Below are 15,980 nucleotides of genomic sequence, written 5' to 3' on the forward strand. Positions count from 1 at the left end.
GCATGATTAATAATGATGAAAATTCGTTTAAGACCTACAATCATTAAACCATCCCATTATGGAGTGTGGATAGGGTACATGCGACGAATGCAAGAAGCATAAGGTCCATCCGAGTAGGGGTGAGCCAAATGGTGAGTGTCATTTCGTGCTCCTAGGCTTGATGAACAAGCTCGAGGCAACTTGCGTGATCCCGCAAGGTAGTTCATGACGTGGATGGTTATTGGTGAAGGTCATAAGAAAACTCCTCTTGCACATTATGATGGAATAAATATAAGAGATGCATGTAGCACCTAGGTTCCACTCAAGTAGTGGTAACCCGAGAGGGATTGGGAGGCCAAACAATAGGTGTCATTCCATGTTGTTGAGCTTTGGAATATGCTTGAAGTGCCTTATATGTTTTCCCATGGAACTCTATCAATGAAACTGGTTATATCATATGATTGAGTTAATGTTCCTAACCCTAGTGGGAAACATATGATTTATGGATTATGTTTCAATACTTACCTAACAAAATTACACAGTCTTAACTAGGATCCATCTTACTCCACAATTGGTAAATGGTATCATTAACTATATCCCATTTCCCACCTTACTTGGAATTGAGATTAAGGGTAAAAGGTAGGGTATTGGAAAAGGAGATATTATACATGATTTTGACAAATTTTGGGTCCCCTTGATACAAACAAGGAACATGAAAGCATTGTGGGATACATATCAGAGTTCATTGATTGATTTTTTGTTAAACATTGATTATTAGGAAACCAAAGTTTAAAATTCTCTAGTACACATTTTTATGCAATGAAGATATAAATAGGTTCATTTGTTTCTGGGGCAATTAGGAACAATAGCCTTATCTTTACATTCATATAAGCTAAGCCAAGTTTTGTTAAAAAATTTGTAACAACTAGCAATGAGCAATATAAAAGTTGTTTCAAATTCACATTTACATGTCATTGTTTGAATTTCACCATCTAATGTCTAACATAGCTGCAACAACAACATTTATAGCTTCACTTCTATTAAAAGTTGGATAGTAATAAGGCTAAAACAAAGTACATTATTTGTTCAATTTCTTACCCCTCTGTGAAATAGTTTTTGGCTATAAAATCTGAAAAAGGTCATCACAAATTATATAAGAAACTTGCACTTCCACAAACAAAGCAACCTTGTGATGGGTGGTAATTGACAACGCAGAACTCTTTCACATACAATCGAGGTACCGCGTACAACTTTTATCTCACATGCCTTGTTCTCATGTGCATTCAGGTCTCTTTTACATACAATCAAGTATATAGAAGGGACCAACTTTTCCACGTACCAATGGGCATATTACAAGGAGGGGCATATCAAGAGGATCAGTATATAGGTAAGGCAAGTACGCTGAAAGGAGACCCTATTGGATAGCTTGAGAACCCTCATATTTTGCAAAATGCCTTCAAATACCTGTTTAGTTATACTAGATTTTTTATTGCTGAAAGTAGACTACTAGATTCGAAAACAAAGGTCCAACTCAACTTAAATTTGACCTGTGGGATAAAGTTGTTAGAACATCAGAAGACCTACAACATATGCCAATGAAAATTGGATATGCTATAAGACCAATTAGAAAGCCATAATAATCATATTATTTGATGCCACAAATGAGGCATAACTTGAATCAGAACAGTCAAAACTACAAAAGATGCACGGTATGGATTGAAAACAATGTATGAAGTAAAATTTCAAAATTAGATTTTTTGCCTCTAAAGTAAATTAGATGTCCTAAAGATGCAAAGTGGTCTGAAATTGGAGGGATTCTTGAAAAGAGTATAAAAGTTTAAAATGTCACATCAAGCATTAGGGAAAACAATTACAACTGACAATCTTATACCAGTTGTCTTGAAAGCAGTACCCCTTACCTTTCAATTGTTTGTGTCATGTCTGAATATGGCTTGAAAAAGCCAATATTGGAAAACTTGTTGAATTTGCTTCAATAAGAAGCATTTCAAGGTGAGATTGGCAACACACTAGAGAATTGAGCTCTTGAATCACAACAATGTGGAAAGCAATCTATACATCATAAAAATCCACCCAAAAGAAGACAAGAAACAAACTATACCTCATAAGAAATGTCTTGTTCATGAAAAGAAGCAGCATACACTCCAATACTATTAATAATTCCTCTTAGCCACTAATAATCTAACTGATAGAAGACACAACAAAAATCACAAGGGAACAACAAGAAGAATATGTGACAGAAGAACAAATCTCAAAAGCAACAAGGAATGTTACTTCTACAGAGGACTATTAAGAAGATTTTGTAGGAATGTTACTTGTCTCTTATCAGTTCATATTGCTCTACTGTTCCATATTTCCCATTAATTAATTTAATAGCTTCATTGCCATCAACTCTCAACTTAAGATTTCCCACCAATCACTTTTTTTTCCAAAAGGCATTTGATTATATACTGATAAAGAGATATTGATGATTATATATTTTATTTTAAATCTGTGTGTATTGAATTTTTCGAAAAATTACACATCTTGTCAAAGTTTCAACATAGATCCGATATTTATCTCTTATTCTGCACAGCCACTTCTATATATCCACTTCATACCTATGTTCCACAAGGACGTGTCCCCTATGGTTTTTGGGGTCGTACCCGTACCGAGGACGAAACAGGGATGCGGGGACATTTTTTGGCTCTCCTTTTTGGCAAATTCTAAAACGTCCCTAAAACGGCCAATTTTTTTGGCATGAAACTTGGAGATGGCCAGCAGTACCGGGGACAGTTTTGTCGTCCCCTATCCATCCCCAAAACTGCTGGCCGTCCCCTTTTTTCCAGCCAAAGGCAAAATACCCCCAAAAAATTATTTTTTTCTAATTTTTGCTGTCCACACGGCCCCTAGTTTTCTTAAAAACATAATAAAAATATGCAACACATATTTGGTCCATTAAAACACTAACTCCTCTAATCATTTTTAGATTTGACATACTTGCTAAGTGGAAGAAAAAAAACATAAGAGCAGTAGCAGCAATGAGGAAAGATTGTGTTTAGTGAGGAAAGATTGCATTTAGTATTTACTAACTATTTTAGTTGGACTTCTCTTTATTTCATTCTGATTTCAGCATGATACTTGGAGCCTTTAGGCATTTTGATTTTTGCCATATATGTATGTGATATTGACATATTGTTATAATGGAAGTATTTCGTATTTGTCATTGGATAATATTTCATGTATTGATCTTCTAAAATGTCTATGGTGAATGGTTTATCAATGTTATGATATGCATATTTGAATTCTGTCTCTATATATTAAAAAATCCCCTTTGTTTTTAATCATCATCCCCTAAGGTCCCATCCCCTAAATTTTGGCTTTGACCCATACCCATACTAGAAACATGTCCCAGTCTCAGACACTCCGTGGAGCATAGCTTCATACATATTCTAAACCCTTATTGTAAAGATATGCATTCTTTGTTTTCTAATGTCAAATGCTCATTCTTGAAATATTATCACTGTAGCTTGATAGCAGGAACTAATCATGTAGTCACTACATCCTTTCATTAAACTTTATCTTCCATTGGCTATTATGTAATATCACACCTCTTATAATTATGTATATGAATTAGAGATAGTTCTTATAACCATTCTTCTAATCTGACAAATCCCATCTACTCTGTATTAACACTTGCATCTTCTTGATCATTGCTCAATGAGTAATGATATCACAGTTTGTATCTAAATATTCAATCGCTTAAAAGTTTTGCCTTTGATATTGATGGTGGTTATGCTGATTTTATCCTTGCTGGTGAAAGCCCTTTGACATCAATGACAATTATTCTATCACAAGACTCACCAAGAACCTTTTGCCAATAAGCAAATTACTTGAGCACAACTTGAAAGTGGAATTTGATCATAAAGATGGTGAGAAGATTTGTCCCATTATAAAAAAGTCTTGAAATTAAGAAGTTATGATTAATGTATTAGACTAAGAATGAAAATAAGTAGAAAAACATTAGAAAAGAAACAACAAGACACAATATTTATCTTGGGAAAAACCCAGCCACAACCAAAAAACATCTTTTATTAAATAATAGAGGTCTGAATACAATGCTTCCAACCAAATACTTGATGTAGGAGCATCCTTGGGTCATTGGGCAATTTTGCATCACCTAAAAATATTTCCTGTTAGCTTCTTTGTTTACTATTCATTTGGACAGTTTCCTGTTGTTCTACATAGCGATCGATCCAGTTGGCTTGTTTTCTTATGTGATCCTTATGGCGTGGTCTAGGCATCATAAAGATCCTATGTCTCGCTTTGCATCTTGTTTCGAGTTTGCTAGATGAAGTTATCTTACAATCAGTCCAGCCCTATTTTGGCTTTCCTCTTCTAACAATCAAGTAAGAGAGATTTGGCTTGCAATGGGATTTGACAACATGCAATGCCAATTCATGCACTATTCTATGTTGTTATACATGTGGTTGACCCTTATGTTTATTCACATAGCACGATGTATCTATTGGGGGTTGTTGTTATGGATTTAGGTCCTAAACTATATGTTGTAATACATTTTTTTTAATCTTGGAGATCCTTGATCAAATAAGCCAACTTGAGGTTGGCTGTTACATCCCAATTTTTTACCTAACTTGAAATATAGCCGTTGAGGTTCGCACGAAGCCAGTTGGCAGTTTAATTTGTTATACGCTAGCAAAATGGTAAGATAGTCGTCGTGATTTCAAGTGAAGATGACATGTTAGTTGATCATTAATCACGAATTCATGGAATTGAGATGAAGCTTAACTGTTATGATTATTTATGATTAAATAATTTATAATTTAATTACGGAGAAATTTCTTGCAGGAAGCATGTCGAAGGGGTGGAAGCATTGCCAGAAAAGAATTAGGCAAGGCATCACCATCACTGGGCAGACGGGTAGAGGACCTAGCGATTTGAAACATGTTACATGGTGGAACCGCATGAGCTATTAAAAGGAACATCATAATAATAATATAAAATAAACATAAATTCTTACCTTTAAAGAATCAAGTATTATTAATATTTAATTATTATTATACATTCTCAAATACGAACATGTGTATAAAAATAAGATGACACCAATACATTATAAATTATAATCTAATGATGTCACCTTATCAATATGCACACATGAACGTAGATAAGAATATAACATAATATTAACCCTTTAACTACTTATTTTTCTTGTTTTCTTCCCTCCTTTTCTTTTCTTTTTAATCGATTTTGTATGGTATTTGAATGAGTTCTTGTAACCAAAAGAAGCCGTAGAGAGCTTTCTCTATATTATTGAGTCTCATATTCGTATGGCAAGACATCTTCTTTCTTTCTCCCTACTAGCGGTGTCTCTCTCTAAGTAATTGAGATTATACCGATTGAAATCACTGCACTCTTTTTCCTTCTCTTCCACGTCCCATGCTGCGGAAATCAGAGTCATTGAATTTGCATAACCAGAACATTCAAGGATATACCTGCGAAGCCGAATAAGAATACAACGGAACCAAGATTATGCTATTTACGTTTTCTTAATACTGAGACTGTTGAAATCGCATGTTTCCATTATGTATGATTATGTCCTTACTGCTAAGTCTGATAAATCACATAACTTTATAGCATATATTCTTCTTAAATGCTGAGTTGTGAATCGCACACTTCCAAATGTATACAATGCAAAGTCTATCAGATTCATATAGAGTTCAAGGGTCTATGCACATGCCACAGTAACGTGTTTGCTTTTTTATTCCATAAATCACACCATTCATGCATAGATTCCATACAGACCGAGTTCCAAGTAATAGCATTTAGATCATAACGTATGGAATCTGATAAACAATGAAGTTACTTTAGCATATCAATCATGAGTAGTAAATATCTCAGATTCAGAAATAAAAACATAAAAATGTATATAATTGTTCATATCATACAGAGATGAAATCATGTAATTAAACACCAAGGAAGTCACCAACAATGATGTCATCAATGGTGAAGAGGTGGAGTTAAAGAGAAATCAATTATGATTAATTAATTTATTAAACATCAATTCTGAAATCTTTAAGAACATAATCATGTGATCACCGGGTGTGAAATGCTGGATGTATGTAATCTTCTAGTATAATTGACAGAACTGGTTGATCTGAGAATTCCTAACACCTAGGATTCACCCGGCTGTATAGCCAAGAAATGGGGTGACAAGGTGAAAGAGAGGAATCTGTAATAATATGACTCAGTATCAGATATGACATAACATCGTTTATCATTTTTAATATGAATTAAGTAATAGCTCATGTATATTCCTTTTATTGTGATCTCCTGCTGCCAAGTCGTATGGTGTGTTACATACCAAAATGCCCAGTGGATGGCAAGATGATCCCTGCCAATTCCGGGTAGGGAGGGCCTTTCTCGTTAGAGATCGTGTGGGATAAGTTGTGGTCCGAGGTTGGGTGATTAAGCCCCTGGCAATGTTTCACCTCTCCCAAAGATGTCAGTCATGAGTTAGACAAAGATAAGATATGCAGTCAATTGTTTAACGGAAACAAGTATTATCACTTTTATTTATGAGGAGGTAAGATTAAATTGAGTTATTTCATTGTTGTTTTACACCTAGATATAAGAGATAGATTCATGGATTGCTTTTCATTTATATGAATATTGAAAATAAGTATATTTCTAATCTTGAGATACTGTCACAATTAAGTAATCAGAAGGAAAGAATTTTGAAGCCCTAATTGATTGAGTGATAGCAGGAACCCTAACTGATATAGCGATATCAAAAGCCCTAATTGAATCCGTGGTAGTAGAAGCCCTATTTGAATCAGTGGTATCAGAAGCCCTAATTGAATCCGTGGGGAAGCCCTATTGAATTACTGGTATCAGAAGCCCTAATTGAATTCATGGTAACGGAAGCCCTATTTGAATCAGTGGTATCAGAAGCCCTAATTGAATCTATGGTAGCGAAAGCCCTATTTGAATCAGTGGTAGCAGAAGCCCTAACTGAATTTGTGGGGAAGCCCTATTTGAATCAGTGGTATCAGAAGCCCTAAATGAACCGATGGTAAACGATGCCCTAATTGTTACAGTGGTATTTGATGCCCTAATTTTAAATATAGTGGTATTTAATTGTGATCATCATTTGATTTTGAGAGAGCGGTTTTTAGATGATAGTCGTCATGTGAAATTGTTAGTGTATTTGTGGACTAACCCGAGTGGTTACAGAAGCATCCCTAGTTTGATTTCAATTTCAATTTTTTTGAGGTATGTGGTTTTCAATTTCTGTAGTAATTTCATTTGATGGTATTTCAAGTTTATAGTTAAGAAATTGTCTAACTAATTTTAACGGTAAATCTTATTCACATGAACATGAATGATATAACTGTCTTCCTATGAAACGAAGCAATAATTGTATTCTTTGAGTATGATAGATGTTAATTTAGACCCGAGAAACCAGATGTTACATTGGTGATCTTGTATACAAGTAGGGCAGCAATCCTTGTTTTAGGGTAAGGAATTGATGATTGGTAAACAAAGGATAGCTTAGAGGCTAGCATCTGATTTTTTATATAATTAGACCTATCTGCCTGGAATGTAAGAATGTGTGTCCTAAATTTTTTATTTACATTTGGAGGCCAAGTTGATTATAACTGAAATTCTTGTTTCCTTATTGATTGGTGTTACTATTGCTTTGTGTTGTTATTTCGGCTTTGGTGTTTCTTGTTGCAAGATCGGACATCTCCTTTTGGGGATTCTCCGACCTTGACTGCATCAAGTGGTATCAAAGCACAGTTACGATTCTTGGTTTGCAAATCCGGATTCTTGAGCTTGTGAAGTTGTTTACTCTTTGCTTGTGGGGTGGCCAAGTTGTGGATCTCACATACATCAATAGGTGGCTTGTGCAAGGTCATTAGGAATAGGATTCGTTGCCTAGAAATCTTGATTGTTGGGCAACATCTGATAGATCTAACCTATAATTATAGAGGATTGCACAAGGAAGAGCTAGTGAATTAGTTGAGTGACAACTTGGTGATTTTAGGACTATGTAGATCCATTGATTGAGGCATATTTTTGGTGTTGGCAGATTGCTTGTTCGTGTGAGGCAATCAACATTTGTGATCAGATTGTCAAACCTGAGGAGATTGAGAACCTGAGATTCCTCAAGTTTGATAGGATGTTGCCTAGAAGAATGAATCCTAGAAGGCTAGAGAAAATGATGAAGGAATTCAAAAATGAGATGAGAACTGAGATTAAAAAATGCATTGACTAGGGTTAGGAGAAACCTTTAAACTGAAGATGAATTTTGAGGAATTTGTTGAAGATCTCGAAACAATTGAAGTTAAGATTCCCGCGTAAGAAGAAAGATTTGCAAGCTATGACACAAATGGGTAGGAGCCTCAGAATTTATGCTTCGTGCTTTGTTGGTTCATAGCATCTAGAGGAATTAATAGATTGGATTGATGAACTATAAGATTTCTTTGAGCTTGAAGATATTAGAGATCCACTAAGGGTTAGGTTAGCACAAACAAAGTTGAAGGGTCATATTGCCTTAAGGTGGAAAAAATAGTAGAAGGATAGAGAAGATAATGGTGATGATGGATAGTAGGGGATCACTAGGTGGAAGGCTATGGTTTCTAAACTAAGGCCAAGTTCATAACTAAGGATTATGAATTGTAATTGTTTAAGAGATCATTAAATCTGAAGTAGAAAGATTTGACAGTAAAGTACACTGAGGAATTCTACAAAATGACAATCAGAAGGAGAATGTGGCTACGTGTGCTAATGGTTTGAAATTTAACATTCAAGATAAGTTACATATGTTGAGGATTAGTACAATTGAGGATGCTTATCAGTATGCTCTGAAGATAGAAGATAATGAAATGTCCCCGTCATAAAATAAATGTATTTAATTAAACCTTGTTAATAGGCCAATGATTTAATATATCTCGGACCCAATTTTTTTGTTTTCCATAGTTTGTATCGCCGTCGGCTATCTTTGTACACCCTCGGAAAGTTTCTCGACAGGTATTTAAGCACGGCTTGTAGGTAGTCTTTAGGGAGGCATTTTTGGATTATTTCTTTGTACTACGAATTCCAGTTGGGATTCTCTGTTCTTCACAATTTTGGAAGTGAAAGATCTTCCCTACTTGGCTATTCTAGTTTCAATGGGATTCAACCTCACCCTATTCCGTCATCTGTAACACTTTGCTCGGCTCTGGCAAATCGGAGCACCATCATATTGCAAATTACCCTGGTATTTCGATTAGTTCTACTCTCTTGTTCTGTGCGATTTCATCTATTGTTTGTCTTATTGAATCTCATTGTTGTTCATACCATCAATTGTTCTGCAATCACTTTTTGTGTCCATACGGACTCCTACATTCCATTCCACTCCACGGCCTCACATGTTATGGCCTCCAAGCTTAGTTAAGTTTACTATTCAGCCCTCACAACTACAACCCTGCAGCCACTTCTCCACCATACGGTTGCCATTCTCCAACATATAGCCTCCATATTTTCCTTTATACGACAGTCCCAAGTATTTGCTCAACGTACGACTCTTCACTTCCCCACCATACGGCCACACCCCATCCCTTCCGTACGGCCTTTAACTCTCCCATTGTACGGCCACACCCCATCCCGTCCATACCGCCTTTTACTTCTCCATACAACTCCAATGCTACAGTACGGACTCTCCTGCACATTCCCTTGATACCATACAACGTTTGCAAATAGACAACAGAGGACCATATAACATTGTTTCGACTATTTCCTCTCCTTCGAGGGAACGGGGGACATTACAGATAAGTTGAAGAGAAGACGTTACCCCTATCATTACGGATAAACTAATTTTCGATAATGGCAAAGATGAACATGTGATTGAAGAGGAACCTAATCAGAAGATTCATGGAAAGGACAAAGGCAATGGGGACTTCAAAGGTACTTGTTTCAAATGTGGGAATGTTGAACATAGAGCTTTCCAATGTTACGGTTGGTCCTAGCAGAGGAAAGCAAAGTCTACTGGCACATGAGTAGCAAGCTCAAAAAGCTGAACTCGTCGAAAAGTTGCACCTAAGATGGGAGAATCTCTACTGTTTAGGAAAGTTGTGTTGAGTAAGAAGGAACTAGAGCATGTGCAAAGAAGACAATTGTTCTGAAATATTTCTAAGTCAAGAGGCAAATGTTGCAAGGTGATAATGGATAGTGGAAGTAGTAATAACCTTGTATCTGAGGAAATGGTACATAAGCTGAGGTCAAGGAGACTCAAACATCCTTGTCCTTATGGGATAAGTTCATTTCAAGATAATCATATTGTGGAAGCAAAAGAACAATGTTCGGTTAATTTCAACATTGGGCCATATAGGGATGAGGTATTATGTGGTAAGGTTAGCATGAGTGCTTGCTATGTTTTCTTGGGTAGACCTTACCAATATGACATTGGTACTATTCATGATTGCCATAGAAATGTTGTTTCTATCGTGAAAGATGGCAGAAAGTTTACTCTATTCCTTTGAGGGAGGGAGGAAGCAAAGTTAAGAACCTATGTGATGAGAACTTACACCTTAGGAGATCAGACTGCTTCGAATTAGAAGGTAAAGGATTTGCAGTAGGTGGTTAAGAAGGTTACTGAGGTTGTACAATTGCTGAAGAATCTGATGAGTGTATATAAACTGATGGAATTGAAGACTGGTGACAATTGGATGATGTTACAACAGGTTACCGGAGCTGTGGTATCGGATGTGCAGCAAAATCTCATGTATGGATTATAGGTTGAGAGGTTGTTGAATGATGTCAGAGGTGGAGTCAAATAGCAAAGAATGAAGAAGACATGGGTTGAAAGATGCAAAGGTGACTAAGGCAGAAGCAACTAGCATAGATTGGCAAATCAGAGAAAAGGTTGAGGAAACAATAGTAGAGAAGCACCTAAGGGTGGAAGGTGTTCTACTAGACTTATAGATTTGTTGTTTGAGCACCGATTTTCCTTCTCAGGAAGAGAATATGTGGATCAAGAGTGAAAATGGGGTTTATGTCTTTAATCATGTCCAATGTTAATAAGTTTCTCTTATAAAACATTACAGACTAATTTTAGAAAGGTAGAATGTAAACCATACCAACAGAAATGGACAAAGGTTTGCAACTACCATGCACAAATCCACTGTGTCTAGAGCAGTTTAACTCTCTATCACTAACTAATTGGAGTCTTATTTACCTAACATACACAAGGCCAGATATCAACTACACTGTGAGTTATCTTTCAATGTTCATTCAAGAACCCAAGTGTGTAAACAGAAATAAGCGAAGCATATGTTGAGGTACATGGATGGTATGATGGAACATTTCTTGGAATAAAAGAATACTGATCATTTTTTCCTGACATGATACACAGACACTATGTCCACAGATTCTCTTGGATGATATGAAACCCACTCCAAGATTTCCTTTACTTTTGGGATATAATCTGATCTTACTGGGAGGTATGAAGTAAACCACTATTTTGCAATCTTCCATGAAAGAAAAATATTGTACGACAAGTGAAGTTGTTCATGAAACACAACTTTGTTGCATATTAACAAGAATGGGAATTACTTTAGAAACAAACAATTTTGTTTTGTAATTAATAGAGATTTGTTGGAACTTGTTTGCAATTTAGTATTTCATGAGCATATAAAGCACATTGAATTTCAATGTCATTACATCTATAAACATGTTGAACAATATAATATTAAACTACACTTTTCTTCTACTTAGAAGCAGTGTAACAACACTTTCATCAAATCATTGCCAATTGTGATGTTTGAAACTTTTCGATAGTTTTTTGACTTGTACTCTTGACAAAATGATGTAATAAGAGGGGAATCCTTAATACTAGTAGTTGTTATATGTTGATTATATCACTTGTTTATAATCAACATTCCTTTTGTCTATATTTTGCATTCTGCATTAATTAGATGAAAATTACTAATAGTTTTTTTACATTATAATCATAGTTACACCGCCATAGGGAACAAGGGATGATGGGACAGGGGGGACAGGTTTTTGGGCAGGGGGACAAAGGGGCCTTAATTTGGGAATGGTGAGGAGATGGCGGCGAGGGACGGGAAGGGGGCGTGTATATACTATATACTATACATGTGGTAACTAAAATGATAGTTATGAAAATATGTACAACAATATAAAACATAAAGATAAAAATAATAATTTCGTAAAATTTAAATACTAGAACATTGCATTGAACATTGAAAAATTAAAATTAAAATTTTAAATACTCAAATCAGAAAATGGAAAGGTTCTAACTTCTATCATATAAATATTAAATAATAAGTCATAGGTATCAAAGTATGAGTATCTCATCATAAAGATGGTTACATTGAGCAACATGATATGATATTCAATACAACCAATAGAATATTAAAAAAATGTTTGTTTTTTTAAACAAACTTCTTTTTTTGAGTTGGAGAGGGGATGCCCAACTGTCCCTTGGAGAGGTCAAGGGACTTTTTCCCATCCCCCTGTCTTCGGCACCCCCGTCTCAGAGATGTTCAGACTTTTTTTTATTTTTATATTTATTTTTTGGGGGTGGGGGAGGGGACACGTCCCCATGTTACTATTGGTTATAATATTGGTTTTTGCCAATCAAGATTCTCTTTTAATTCTACTGTGGGGCACATGCACATATCACTAGTTTTTTCATCTCATACATATACATTGCTACCAGGTTTAATAATTTTAATTCATGTAGGAGGTTGATAAAATTTTGAAAATCCATAATTTCAAAGAAGAAAACTTTCTATAGAAACCAAAAAGTGCAGACCAAATTGAACAATTAACCAATCAAAGACTCAAATATATCTATCATCCACTCCTATTTGGCAAAAAAATCAAATTAGGTAATTGGGTTGAATAAGGTATCATTTGTCCACGATGTTAGGAGAGGTACTAGGAGTATTTGGTCTTCCACTGCCATTGTTCAGCCACGCCCTCTTCGATGATGTTAATGCACAATGATTTTGATTCCCTTCCTCCAAAAACAAAGAGACTATTATTTGAGTCCCTCTTCTACTTTCATTTTTTGCAAATTAGAGCTTTAGTCTCAATTGCCATTCATAATATAGGAACTTCCTTCCTTAAGATTGCATTGATTGTATTACGGTCTTCATATTTACATTACTCCTGAATTTTAAGTTTCTGATTACTTTTAGGGTTTTCATTTCAAATATCAGGTACCATTTTTAGCTCTCAAAGTTTGTTATTGTGGTCCCCTTCTTGTCATTTGTGTATATTACTTATTGTACCTTGTCACAATATGAAGTCTGTATTCCAATTCGTTGACTTCTGATTTTGGAGTAATATGTGGAGTCTTACAACAACAATACAAAAAAAGATAATTCGAAGTTACACTGCTGTCTTTTATGCTCACATAGTAGGAATTTTTTCCATCCTAATTCATTATCTTCCAGTAGTTATCGCATTATATTACTGACCTGCTCAAACAAATAACCTATCAATCATGTACAAAATGATACCCTACAATGACAATCTATCATCATATCAAGTTCACATCTATTTTTCATAAATATTCACAAAATATACAAAGCGTAATGAGCAAGCATATTTACATTTTTTGTAAAAAGACCTCAAACCAGCTTTCCAGAACATTTATTTATAAGTTAAATACTCACACATTTCAGTTGACAATTGAAGATCATTTATTTGTATAAATCCTTAATAAGAGGAGAATTGTACAGGGCAAAAAAAAACTATGAGAAGCAGTTTAGAGCCAAAGAGAATGCAAATTTTAAATCTTTCAGCTTTTCACAATATTACAAATTAGTCCTCCTGTGATGAAAATTGGAATTTAGAAACCCTCTATAGATTTTCTAAATATATGTAAATACTCCTCTGAAGTAACATGCCATGGATCTCCTCAGAAGGATTTGATAAAGATACTTACTTCTGTATTTTTGGAACCCTCGAGTGAAAAGGCTTCAGCAGCAGCAATAGCGGCCGCAGCCGTGACTCCAGCAGGCGAGAAGCCTTCAATTAAAAGGGTGGGAAACAATTTCTTCAAGTCGGCATATTCATCATCATCAATTTTTTCATTCAAGTGCACTTGATTTCTCTTAGCTTTTGCTGTCATCCATTTTGAAACATCATCATTGAAGTTCCTCCAAAGGTATAAAAACAAATCAGTATCATCTGAATTGTTGGCAGTATTTAATTGCTTCTCCCATTCTTCATCTGGCATCCCACCTGCAGATGCCAAAAGCAATGAACTGCGGAGCTCTGTAAGTCTGATTCCCAACTCCTGAAGCAACAAGAAGCATTAGCTTATATATAACTGATCACAGGAAAAAGAAAGAATGCTTCATGAAAAACAACCTCCAAAATAATCATTATTATAGCTGTGATAGCATGTCTACTGAAAATAACATTATGCTTTAAAAGACAGATATTTCCATAGTGACCCAATAATTTTATATTTTGCATAGCACTTAATTTCATCTGTGCAAGCATTTCATCCCAAAAAGTGACTATTCACTGCTGTATAACTGCACTTAAAATATGCTGACAATAATGCACACTTAACACATACCTACCATGATTTGGACTCCAAATTAAGGAGAATTACTGGCAAGTTCAAGGAGCTATGTTGGATCAAACAGCACACTTCATATCGGCACAAAGCATTTGATTGAGAGCATATAGCACTCTTTGTTTCCCCACGTGCTGCTTGTTCAGTGGACACTTTAAACCCAAACTGAGAATCACCTTAAACCTCACATCATTCACTTCTTTTTTCTCTTTAAACATGGATCTGTGGTTCTCAATATTTCCATAGTTGAAAAATTTTAGGCTTTTCATTTTTTTATTCTGGATATTTAGGTACCAAATCAGTAATATTAATAAAATTAATTATGCAGAGAAGAAGAAAATTTTAAAAGGAAAATATTTTTGGCTGCTAATATCTGATGAATAGTGAAAGGCCCTATCCTTATATCAATGAACATTCCCAGTGTCCTGAACTTTACAGCGATCAGCAACCCTTCAATTCTCAGATACAAAACAACAGTACATTCAAACTATTTGAAGAGCTTTGGACAAAAAAGGCTGTGTGAGATGGGAGACAAATCCAAAGATAGCATTTGAGCACAGCATGAAAATAATAGATGCAACATCGAATTTTATTTCCAAAAAATTCCTAATTTTGAACATAAAGATCATTAATAGTCTATGCTTGCAGATTGGCATTTGATGCTATAGCATTTCAGGAGCTGACAAAATTGGTACTTGTGTCATGTGAGAACATTAAGTTTCTGGTTCGACCATTTTCCTCTTGTTTGACATGTGACAAATTTAGGGACAGAAATAGAGTATTCAAAGCATATCTTACAACTAATGTCACTGAAGAGATGCTTTGAGTCTTGATCATTAGGACTGAATTGAAACTCCCAATGAGGTTTGACTTGACGGATAGATGCTCTGGCCAATTTATTCTGTATTTAGTTTGTGACCACTGATGTACCTGCATTAACTACATTAATTGCTGTGCCCATTAGAGTATTTTATTGTTGACTATTTAGATCTACTGTAGATGAATAATTTGCTAATGAACACAGACTGTTCAACCAATTCTCAAATTTTCAAATACATGTAGTGATGATTTCTTGCCTTATTATAAATTAGATAACGATGTGAATATGCTATTATACTGTTTGAGGTATTCTTTGGCTGGAAATTTATTTACCATGATTGACTCAATCCTAAAATATTTCTTTCTTGAATTTAAGATTCAGAAGAAGGTTTCTGGACATGCGAATGGTGGGATTGGTCTGACGATGTGATGTTAACCTTTACTTGGTCTTTTGCTTGATTTCATTTTTTCGGTTCTTTGTTTGGTTGGGTTTTGAGTATATGTTGGAGCTTTTATTTTTATTTGTTTTTCCATGTGTTTCAAGCCTGGTATTCTCAGCCCT

The 15,980-nt window shown here is 35.2% G+C and overlaps 1 protein-coding gene across 1 annotated transcript in view; it reads right to left on the reverse strand.

Annotated features, from left to right (window-relative positions):
* Nucleotides 1-15,980, reverse strand: part of LOC149541380 (uncharacterized) — a 189,522-nt gene that overhangs the window by 15,416 nt on the left and 158,126 nt on the right. The window contains exon 13 of the mRNA XM_089796650.1: nt 13,958-14,311. Within this exon, the coding sequence (XP_089652776.1) occupies nt 13,958-14,311 (354 nt within the window). The remainder of the gene's footprint in view (nt 1-13,957; nt 14,312-15,980) is intronic.

Source organism: Cupressus sempervirens, chromosome 8, assembly GCF_028749045.1.
Source record: "Cupressus sempervirens isolate cs-2001-9-10 chromosome 8, ASM2874904v1, whole genome shotgun sequence".
Taxonomy (NCBI): Eukaryota; Viridiplantae; Streptophyta; class Pinopsida; order Cupressales; family Cupressaceae; genus Cupressus; species Cupressus sempervirens.